Consider the following 12,149-nt stretch of genomic DNA (forward strand, 5'->3'; position numbering starts at 1 on the left):
ACCTCATGCTGGCTTGACAAAATCTAGCTGGAAATGTAGTTTAAAATAGTTTCAGCTTAAAGTTTGAAGGTTATTGTGTTAAGATTATACAGGCCTTAAAGTGATCACCCAAATAATGATCATCCTCATGTCGTTGCTTTCTTCTGAAATATATATGAGATGTATATGAGATGAAACAACATATAACATGTATGGGTGAACTCTCTTTAAAGCCTGTTATCAAACAATAACCTTCAAACTTAAAGCTGAGACAAATCTATCAATATCCATCCATCCATCCATCCATCCATCCATCTATAATAGATAGATAGATAGATAGATAGATAGATAGATAGATAGATAGATAGATAGATAGATAGATAGATAGATAGATAGATAGATAGATAGATAGATAGATAGATAGATTTCTAAACTTCTTCTCACTGTAACATGCACACTCTCTCCTTTCTCTGTCCCTGTTTTTCCTCCCTCATCTGTCTGGTTATTATTCCTACCTGTCATCTGCTTCCCCAGCCCATACATACACCTTTCCCCTCTCTCCATTTTCCTCTCGCTCTGAGTGAATTTATCACCTCTCCAGTGCCCCCTCTAAACCTGTTAAACGCACTGAAAGGAGGAGCATTTTCTCAGGACCTGACAGGGGAGTCTATGCTGTGCCTGCAAAATGTGACTCATGGAAACAGCAGAGAGAGAGAGCGAGAGAGAGAGAGAGAGAGAAGAAGAGAAAGATATGAATGTAATTGATTCTGACCGCTGAGGTGGGATCCAGGTTTCCCGAGGGGGATCATCACAACGAGAGGCCACACTGGGGAAGGGGATGTGAGGGAGGAAAGAAGGAGAGATGGAATATAGCTGGAGGTGATAATGATAAAATGCTTTTCTTAATTGCAAATTGCAAGAACTCATTAGTCCTGCAAAGGGGCGTGAAAGTGAAAACAGAGGAAAGGACGACCGTAGTGATAAATGATAAACTGTATTATATGCGGCTATTGATGAACCGTGAAAGAAAGAGTATAAAAAGGGGGAGTGTCTTAAAAATACTTGTAGCTGTAGCTGTAATGTCGGCTAGGTAAACGTAAAGCACTTCTCCATATCGCTTCTGACATTTTCCCAGCATCCAGTGCGACGAATATGCATTAGCTAATTAACCTATCAGATAAGGTTAAGAGAATTTCAGAGCATGCCGCGGGTAATTGCCATCAAAGGAGCAGAGGAGCATCATCAAAGGTTATGTGTGTGTGAACAATTCCAAGTTCTTCCATGCATTTTGTAGGGAAGCGTATGGAAGAAGAAAATGATGCATTGTGCATTGATGTCTTAACGTGTGTAGGTAGCCAGTTTTTGAACATTAGTTAATGTAGCGCTCACATGCACATAACATCAACATAATATTCATGCATGTCTGTAGGCCTGCGGTATGTCATTAGTTTTATTTGTGAGCGGAGAGCAGAAAGACGTCGGATTGGGTGAATGTAGGTTATCACTCAGGCAGACCTAATTCCCCAGAGCCCCCCCTTAGCTTTCCACTGTCAGGATCCTCCCTATGGGAAGACACTGGAAGATAGTGGGGGGCGGGACGGGGTGAGAGAAAATGCTCTACATCCTTTCCTAATTACTCCAGACTGCTCCAGTTAGCCTACCTGGGTCTCATTAAAAGCAGTCAAACTTGGAGTACTTTCTCACTCCCCTTTCTAGATTAGTAAATACTGCTCTCATTATCACTAATCTATTCCAGTGAATGATTGAGCACTGATTGGGTGAGAATGAAAATAGTAGTGTGTTTAATCAACAAGGAAATATCTAACTAATGGTGTGTTTAGACGACAACGATGTACTAAAAATGGAAGTTTTCCCTATGCGTTCTCACGTTCTCACTTCACACGGATCTTCAAAAATGATTAAAACACTGTATTATGCATGCCAGACCAGTAGTTGGCGACGTCACTTTGTAAAGAAAACAATCTACGCGCCCGTAGACTGAACATGTAATATGCATGCGCATGAAATCACTGTTTTCACACATTTGCATTTTTGTAGTTTACACGGAGACAGTCACTGTCGGTGCGTCCCAAAATGCGCACTGAGTAGGTTCTACATTTGAATTTGAGTGTGTGTAACATGAATGTAATCCAGACGTACCACATCGGTCATGTTGTCATTATCATGTGACCTACCAGCGTCAGTTGCGTCGCTTCACTTCCATTCATAAATCCTCTCTCGTGGCCTCATGGGATAGTAAAGTGTCCATCGAATGCACACTTCAGAATCTCCCTGGAAGTAGTAGGTCTTTTCACCTACTGTTTTTCGCATACTATATAGTAGGGAAGTATTAAATTTCGGACGCAGCATGCGTCTCATTTCCAGTGGCGGTTCTACATTGAATTACACCCTGGGCGAGGGTGATGCCCCGCCCTTGTCGTGTAAATGAACGGCCAAAAGACATACAAAGTTTTCTGATGTGTAATTGAAAACAGTGTTGTGTAAAAACGGCCCCTAAAAATGAACCAAACAAATATGTATTTGCAAACAAGATTGGTGTTTACATCATTACTTGCTAGTCTAAAAGGTCCTATTGGCCCTTGGTGGAGTCTGGGCCACTATGTTGGGGTGGCAACACTCTGACCGTTGTTGAAGAAATCAGGAAATGTTCTAGATGAGCAGTTTAGTGGCTCTTTTGTTTCTGTGTGTAGTCATGTGTGTGTTCCAGATCAGAGTTGTGTGTGGGTAGTGAGATGTCCTGGGCAGATGGCTACTGTCCCCCTGGGCGGTCTACTAGAGACCCAGTGGAACAGACTGATTCTGTACCATCTGGACCACACAGCACACAAGAGAGACCAAAAAGCAGCAATGTCACTGACATGGGCTTCGTACTTACAAGTGTCTCCAGGTGTAGTACAAATATATTGCAATATAAGGATAAATATAAAAATAAAAAATAATATAAAGAAACATTCATATTCAGACCCCACATATCTTTTCATAAGCTTAAATGGACCACATTGCATAATATCATGTTACCATGATGGTCTCTGACCCAATAAAAACAAGTAGGAAGTGAATAGATATAAACGTCTTGCTCATTGCAATGTGTTTATTACCAATATTTTTTAAAGATTACTTTGAATATATATATAATTTTTTTTTACACCACTGGCAAATTTGTCAGAACGGTTGGGGTCGGAAAGATTTTTTTATTAAGAGAAATTAAGTCTCTTATATGCTCACCAAGGCTGTGTTTATTTGTTCAAGGATACAGTAAAAACAAGAACATTGTGAAATATTATTACAGTTTAAATAACTTTTCTATTTTAATAAAATGTAATTTTTTCCAGATGGAAAAGCTGACTTTTTGGAAGCCATTACTCTTTCAGTGTCACATGATCCTTCAGAAATCATTCTAATATGCTCAAGAAATATTTCTTATTATTATCAGTGTTGAAAACAGTTGCGTGTTAAATGCTTAACATTTTTGCGGAAACCGTGATTTATTTTTGATGAAAAGAAAGTTCAAAAGATCAGCATTTATTTGAAATGTTAATCTTTTGTAACATTACTGTCACTTTTGATCAATTTAATGCATCCTTAATAAAATTATTATTAATTTTAAGACTTCAAACTGTATGTATATTTAGTCAGGTTTACACATGAAACAAGAAAAACCTATTTGCCAATTTTTTTTTTGCAAAAAATAAATGTATGTTGTTTTTAAGATGTTAAGATAATGTTTTAATTCCTTGTGGATCAATTAAAGTCTTATCCTACATTTTTATGATTGAATATCCTCTATAACATCGAATGGATCATATTAAGAACAACATGTGAGATGCACATAAAGTGCTGGTCATCTAACAGCTTTCAATGTTGCTAAAACTTCTCATTCCAGTGCACGCGTTCACTCAGTTCACATCACACTCCGGGTCTGTAAATGCAGGTGATTGTTATCTACTTTAGACACACCCATTACTTTATTCATTCATCTTCAGCTCAACATAATCTCTCTATTCCTCCTCCTCCAAACAAACCAGATCGATACAGCTTCTTGCTCCCATTAGTCTCCATGCAGGTTAATGCTGTATTAAAATGGCTGCTTCTTTTTTTGGGGTGTGAGAACTTTCTCTGTCACTGGCTATCATTCTTTTACCAGTATCCATTCATCATAGTTCATGAAGAATTAATCCTCATCCTCCTCATCATGGTCATCTCTGCAAATGATTTCTCCCATTTTCTTCTGCCGTTTCTTATGTTTTTTCCCCCCAGCACTATCTTGTCTCTGCCATCTCCTCCTACTTCCTTTCTTTCTCCCTGCAACCTCCTTTCTGCCTTTCTTTTCTACAACCCTACATCCTTAATTTACTTTAAAACAGACACTCTCCTTCTAAAGCTCCATCCTCTAATCCTGTTAGAAGGATGGGCTTTGATCTCCTGCGAGTGATCATGTTTCTGGAGCGAAGGGAGAGAAAGTAGAAGTGAGAAAGAGTGCCACACAGATTAAAGAGGAATATGCATCGGTGTTGACGTTCCTTCACTACTTGCATCTGAAGTGACTGCACTATTGGGACGGAGAAGTTATGATCATTTAATGTAGGCTATAAATCAGAGGCTGAGCTGCTCAGGAAGCACTGAGGAATACAATATAAAAATGTGATAGGAAAAACCTTAATTCACAATCATAAGCGATATACTTGTAAAATACCAGATGTTGCATTTGTGATTAAAATCACACTGAGGAAAGCCGTTCTTTCTAATGTTGTTCAAAATGTGTATATTAATATTACAATATAATGATGACATAGTGATAATTTAATGATGTAAGACATTCAAGCAGACATTATAGAAGCATTAGCACTTCTTCAGTGAATATTGGTTGTTGCATAAAATACACAGACTAATATGAATCCATCATGTGTCCAGCTGAAATTGATTTAATTCTTGCCTTACACTGCTCATTGTTCTGTGCAACCTACAAATGAAGTCTTGCGGTAAATGTCTTTGTATGGAATAAGGTAAGCCTTAAGATGCAGCAGCTTATGTGTTCATTAGAGAGATTCTGAAGGAGGTTTCGGCATACAAAAAACACACAGCATATTATTGTAGTTAAGATATATTTATTTAGGCACCAATAATCAATAATGCAGGGACGACGCTCTCTCTTGCTATTCAGAGCTTGGTTTAAGCCACAAACAGAGAAGTTTAACTATCACAGTGGCAGGGAAATCTTCAGAACTGGAAAAGCTACCATACACTTGTCATTAATGGCTTTGAACCACAAAGAAAGTGTCGATTAAGGCGTAGAGCCTGAAAAGTATTTTACCCATCATAAAACAATCAATCACTTTAAATGTAATAAGACCACATTTTAAACAAAACCCCTCTTTTCATTCTCTTAAGAGTTCCACAATGAAAACATTTCAGGGGTAATTCAACAAGACAAGCAGCGGTTGTCTGTTTGATGACTGATAAAATTGTTGACTTTAGGTTATCTAAAATATGAATTCAATTGGTGCTTTGGGATTTACGGCTTGTTTTGTTGCCAAGAAAGTAATGTTAGTGAACTTTATCAGTTCACTTTACATAGCACCCGTTCAAGTAGATAACCGTTTACAGAACGTACACCAGTCTAAGGTTTGAACACACTTACTCATTCTTTATCATTTCTAAAGTCCATATTTTTATAATAGTGAAGTCAACTATGAAATAACAAACAGAATTATGTTAAGGCTGGAATACACTACAAACTAGGCATCATATACTTGCTGACTATACACTTGTAAATGGTTACAGACAAAAATTGGGCATCATATACTATACACACTACCAGACTTTCAAGTTGTTACGAACACAACAAACTTTTTTAAAATCAACTCAAAATATCGAATGGAATTTGAGTCTGTGCGCATTATACAATATGTGGTTTTCTGTCAAATTTGTCAACTCTGACTGCCCAAAATCTCCATCTTGCCCATAACATTCAGCAACTTGAGTCGACGACTCCAGACTGCAAATCAGGGTAAAAATCGTGCAGTGTATTTTAGCTTTTAAGTAGCCAATCTTTGCCTAGATTCCAGCTCTGCACTCATTCTCTCCACAAACTTCATGAAGTATCCACCTGGGATGTTTTTTAAACAGTTCTGAAGGAGATGCCATGTCTGCTGGACACTTGTTAGTGGCTTATTCTTTACTAATAGGCCGCATCATCCATTACTTTGCATTTTAATTAAAAGTTAATAATAATAATAATAATAATAATTCATACCTAGGTGATCTTTACATACCGTTTATAAAATGTATTTTAAAACATTGAGAACTCTTGTCAAGTCTGCTCAAACATTTGACTGGTAGTGTAGCCTAGGTGAAGCTGCAGGTTTTTTAAAAACGTTTAAAGGGTTAGTTCACCACAAAATTAAATTTCTTTCATTAATTACTCATCCTCATGTCGTTCCAAACCTGTAAGACCTTCGTTCATCTTCAGAACACAAATTAAGATCTTTTTGATGAAATCCGAGAGCTTTCTGACCCCCACATAGACTGCAACGTTATCACCAATTTCAAGGCCCAGAAAGGTCGTAAAGACATCGTTAAAATAGTCCATGTGACACAATTGGCCGGCTCCTGCGTCGGGGTGGTCATGTGAACAGCGTCGGAGACTGACACAGAAGAGAAGAAATTGTTGAATAAAGTCGTTATTTTCGTGGTTTTTCGCACAAAAAGTATTCTCGTCGCTTCATAACATTAAAGGTATAGCGGAGGATCTTTCCGAATTTTAGATAAGACCCGCCCTCTCCACTTTTTGAAAAGTTTGATTGATTCACCAGAATGATTGACAATTAGGAGGACCAATAGTATAGGCATTCCACCCGGAAGTAAAAAAATCCTCCGCTATACCTTTAAGGTTAAACCACTGTAGTCACATGGACCATTTTAACGATGTCTTTATGACCTTTCTGGGCCTTGAAATTGGTGATAATGTGGCAGTCTATGTGGGGGTCAGAAAGCTCTCGGATTTCATTTGTGTTCAGAAGATGAGGGAAGGTTTTACAGGTTTGGAACGATATATGGGTTAGTAATTAATGACAGAAATTTCATTTTTGGGTGAAAAAACCCTTTAAGACATTTTAACAAATAAATATATTTAATTATTGTTTTGTTTTTTTAGGAGAAAACAGGAGGGGAAGTCTTTGTGTAAATATATATTTTCAATATACAGCTTGTATATAGTATTTTTTATATATATATTTGTAATCTATCTATACAAGTATACATATATAACAATTGAGAGGGTTTTTAACATTCCTTTACCCTGAAATATTTTTTTTGAACGGAAAAACAAATATGTTAGACTGATAATATAAATTAAGCACCACACATTTCACCATGGAGAATTCTTTTAAATATATAACATTTCCATCCAAAAATACAACACAGAATATTTATGACACACACACACACACACACACACACATTCATACTAAACCTAGCAGTTGAAGATTGGCCAAATTGAGTTTTATATTCTCAGGGATATTTTAAATATTTATTAGTGGACTTGTTTGTCGTAGACTGAAAAGTAACTGTCAGCAGAGGTTTTCCGGCAGTATTTATTTTATTGGTGGAATGAGGACTGAAACTGTGTGATTATGGTTATGTGTTTGTGGAATGTCACTGATAATTCGTATTACTTTGAATGTTCTTTGACATGTTATTTCAAGCATGCTAATCATGACCCATTTGTATTCAGTCCACTGCAAATTTTCAATTTGTCTGAGTGCCAATGTGTTTTTGATGAGCCTTTGTTAGTTGGTTTCACCTGATTCACTTTAGCTGAAGCAGTTATTAGCACACTATGTCTCCACAAACCTTAAAAATTATGATTACCATCCTTGGGTCTTTCATTTGCTAGCAGTTAAATTACATCTACAGTTGGGCCATGGTAATGTTTTTGATAGAATTTGAGGTTTGTGATTTGAATGTTATGGATTATTTTATAATGCGTAAAACATTAAAACGTTAAAGAAAAAAGACCAAAAATAAAACAAACATAACAAAATTCAAGCATTACAAAACAACATTTGTGATATTAAAAACAGTGCAAAACAAAACATCAACAACAACATTAAAGTCTATTAGTGGATTTTTTTCTGAATAAACCACACAATCGACACATGAAGCAAATAATAAATTACCCATTTGCAGTTAATTTGGCCCATCAGTAGGCTTGTTCTCCCCTTTGAAGTCCAGGACATCCCAAAGAAGGGTGGGATTTTCACAATTGTGCTGTGCCTTCCAATGCTCAATAACTTCTGGTCTCTTATTAAACACCTTACTGCAAAGGATGCAGTTAAATTGAGATCCCACCCTCAGGGATATACCTTTATTGAGGCCCCTTAATACATGGCCCTCCTTACCTAACATTTCCTCTTCTTCCTCCTCCTCCTCCTCTTCTTCTCGACTCTCTCTAGCTCCTTGATGGTGAGAATGGAGGTGGCATTTGGACTTGGAAAAAGAGAAGAACTCCTCATTGCAGGTGCCGCAATGCACTAGGTTGCGTTTCTCATTGAGTTGCCTCCAGTAATGTGCTGCATGTTTGACCAGCTCATCCTCTGCTTCACGGCCCCCGCGCATGGCCCCATCCCTCGGTCGGACCTGGACCTCCTCTCCGTGCACGTACAACAAATGCAGCTTCATGTCAGCAAAGGTAGGTGTGATGGCCTGGCAGCGTCCACACTTAATTTGTAGCTCGACTGGGTCAACACGCTGTTCTGAGGCCTGTTCATCAGCATCTGAAGACCTGCAAGACAAGGAACATCTATGTCAACAACAAGAAGGCTTTAGCAAGAGTCAACGCTCAAGAGTCAATGTTTGTTACTTACTCTTCTACAGACATGTTTTCTTCATGTTGACTGATGGATGGCTCAACAGTGAGTATTACCCGGTGCACCTCTCTCAAATGGCTGAAGTAGACACCCACATAGCCAAATGACTTATCGCAGAATTCACAGCAAAGGCTCTTCCGGGGCCTGCTTTCCGCATGGTGCAGTTTCATATGAGTGCTAAGACTGCCCGAGTGAGCATAGGCCTTCCTGCATACCGGGCAGACATAGGGCCGCAGGTTACTGTGGCTATTCATGTGGCTCTGCAAGTGATGCTTGAACTGGAAACACCTGCTGCAGGTAGGACATCGGTACAGTGGACGACTTGTGTAAAACACACCTCCACCACCTTTACAATCTGCCATAGGCTGCTGATCAGTAGCTTGTGAAGACTGGGGAGCACTCAATATTTTTCCAGATATCTGCTGTCCTAATAATAGCTCCTGATCAGGGTTGTCTGGTGTTGACAAAGGAGGAAGCGGTACAAGTTGTGGAATAGCGGTTTCCATTACCAGTACCGGCTTGGGACGAATACTACGATACTTTTTGGATATGTCCAGCAACTTCTCTTGAGAGGCAGAATTTGGAACACCAACTGGAGGTTTCTCAGGTACCCTTCTACTGAAAAATGACAAGGATCTCTTCTTTCGGGCCTCAAAGGCCAGAATATCCTCCATGGTTTTCCTCTTCCTCCCACGTTTCTTGCCTGGAGTTTTCTTGAATTGGGTGTTGTTGTGGTCTTGGCTCAGGCTTTCACTTTTAACTTGGCTGTCTACGGACTTGATGTTGTTGTCTGGAGGGCTTTTCAGGCTGCTTTTGACTCCACTCACAGTCTGCTTGTCTGAGAATGGGGTGCTGGCAAGGCTGGTTGGTACCAGGAGGGAGTTCTTCACCTTGGCATAGGGCAGGATGGGCAGCTTGCCCTTGGGTGGAGATGGAATGATCTGAACAGCTTTGCTAAAGATAGTGGGAGAGAGAACTGTGATGGCACTGCCAGTCGAGGCTGGACCCTCTATTTGGGTTTTAACTGGTGAGATTTTCTTGACAGGGGAAACAAGGGAGGTTCCAGAAGGGTACTGCTGGTTTTTGAGTGGACGGGTATCGCTCTTTTGTTCCATTTTTCGATCCGTCTGTGCACCTGGGAACAATGGTGCAATGTTGATTTCAGACGAAGTAGGAGTGTCTATTATAAGCTGCTCAGATACTGGGTCTGAACTCTGTTCTGATTTCACAGCAGATGATTGAGCTTGTGTGGTTGTAGAAACCTTGGCTGGACTCGGCAACTTGCTACTGCCTTTTTCTGAAGCGCTCTTGCTTCTCACCGGTTGGTATCTAGGAATAGGCAGCTTAAGGTTCTTCTGGATTGGCTGTTGCTGTTGTGTCTGAGGTAAGGCCACCAATGAGAAGGTTCCCTCTTGTCCAGCCACCTGCATGAGTGCATAGTTCTGGGCAGGGACCAGGATGGATTTAGGGCTGACAGCCGTGGATGCTTCTGGAAGGGCTGAGGGAGGTTGGCAGGACAGAACTGCAGATGATGGAACCACTGCTGGGGCTTTGGGTGCAATGCTGCGAAACTGGAGACCCTTAATTTGGGAGTGGGGTCGTGCATCACCTGTCAAAACAAGATAAGATAACACCTTCAACTTTGTCATTTAAGAAATAAGATGTACAGAACTAAAGCGAATAAAAAAAGGGTCTAACCCTGTTCTCCTTTTACATTGTTTCTTACACACATACACCAATTCGCCCTGGGGCAAAGAGTTTGATTCAAGCTCAGCGTATTGCTCTTGTTCATGCTGCAGTTCACAAAGTCTTATAACTTCTCATGCTTTCTAATTCACGCTGACACACACACACACACACACACACAAACGCAGAAGAAATTACCCTACTTTAAAGCATAAAAATGGCCCAGCAGAGGAAGCTTTAATACATGAACAGGAATAACCGTTAAACTATATTCAAAACACATCATGACTGTGAACCTTGCGGACTTCTGTCTAATATAACGGCTGACATGAAAAATAACTAATGAGAAATATATGAAAAAGCTCAGCAGTGATAAAAAAAAAAAAAAAAAAAGTACATTTACATTTCTTCATTTGGCAGACACATTTATCCAAAGTGGCTTACAGTGCATTTAAAATATGCATTTATCAGTTTAAATGCATCAGATCATCAGATTTCTAATGAAGATGGAAAAAATTGAAAGGATGTTTCCACGTTTTTTCAGAAGTCCGTACTGTATGTGCAAAGCAGGGTCATTCCTAATTCCATTTAGGCAACTATAGAATTAATTAGGTTAAAAAAAGAAACATCATACAGAGCTGGCTTTCACCAGGCCTAAAAGGGGAAGATGAGAACAGCAGAAGGAGTGGAGAGTACTCTATTTTAGGTGAAAGAAATAGGGACTTATTTTTAGACACAGTAATGTTCATGAAGAAAACGAAGAGCATCACGGACCAATTAGCAGAATGAAAGGTGAAGAGTTCAAAGGTGAGATCTGGTGTTTATGTTAAAGGTTACGCTCCGGCCACCACATATATCTGTGTGTAGGTCTGTTTTTTTTGTTGTAAAAACCAGAATGTGTTTGTGAGAATGAATTCAGTGTGCATACGTGTGTGTTTACACCTCACCAATGTGTATCATGGGGACTTACCTGATGGGCTAACATTACAAAATTGCCTAATTTTGTAGTATAATTCTTTATGACTTCTAGGGATAGACAGGTACAAGAGACTTGACTTTTGAAGTGAATTTCTGAAATTCAGTAGCTGTTATGCACAAACATAAAAAGGGGCTTTTAACCAATTTTGTGATCAGATACAGAGTTATTAATGATGGTTCTTTGTGGTCAGATTCATCAGAGAACAATTAGAAAATAAGTGGCAGGATTAAAGGACGTTCACACAGAAAGCATTCTTTCTTTTAATGGATACAGTGAGCTGAATGGATAAAAAAAAATGTCTGTATGATGTACATTTAAACAATTAAAAAGTAATCTGCTGATTAATCTATATACCACAAAAGCAGACAACATTTTCGTGACTACAACTGCAACAGTATTATCATTTGACCCTAAAAGATGTGCTTCATAAGACTGCATATTATTATCTCTATACTCACTCTGTGTGTGTGATTTCAGAGGGCTGGAACGGTGCTCTTGGGTTTTCATGTCTGCCACACTGTCACTGAAGATCCTGAACAAAAAAAACAAATACAGAGAACAGAACTGAACCTCTGCTGTGTAATTAACACAATAGATTCTTTAAATTACAGTGTTTA

At 39.0% G+C, this 12,149-nt stretch overlaps 1 protein-coding gene across 2 annotated transcripts in view; it reads right to left on the reverse strand.

Annotated features, from left to right (window-relative positions):
- Positions 1-7,313: 7,313 nt before the first annotated feature.
- Positions 7,314-12,149, reverse strand: part of znf438 (zinc finger protein 438) — a 53,752-nt gene continuing 48,916 nt past the window's right edge. For both annotated transcript variants that reach the window (XM_084134266.1, XM_084134267.1), the window contains 3 exons: positions 11,991-12,064; positions 8,865-10,476; positions 7,314-8,782 (listed from right to left, as the gene is read on the reverse strand). In XM_084134266.1, the coding sequence (XP_083990392.1) occupies positions 8,188-8,782; positions 8,865-10,476; positions 11,991-12,039 (2,256 nt within the window). In that variant the 5' untranslated portion in view covers positions 12,040-12,064 and the 3' untranslated portion in view covers positions 7,314-8,187. The remainder of the gene's footprint in view (positions 8,783-8,864; positions 10,477-11,990; positions 12,065-12,149) is intronic.

Source organism: Abramis brama (assembly GCF_963993115.1).
Source record: "Abramis brama genome assembly, chromosome: 14".
NCBI lineage: Eukaryota > Metazoa > Chordata > Actinopteri > Cypriniformes > Leuciscidae > Abramis > Abramis brama.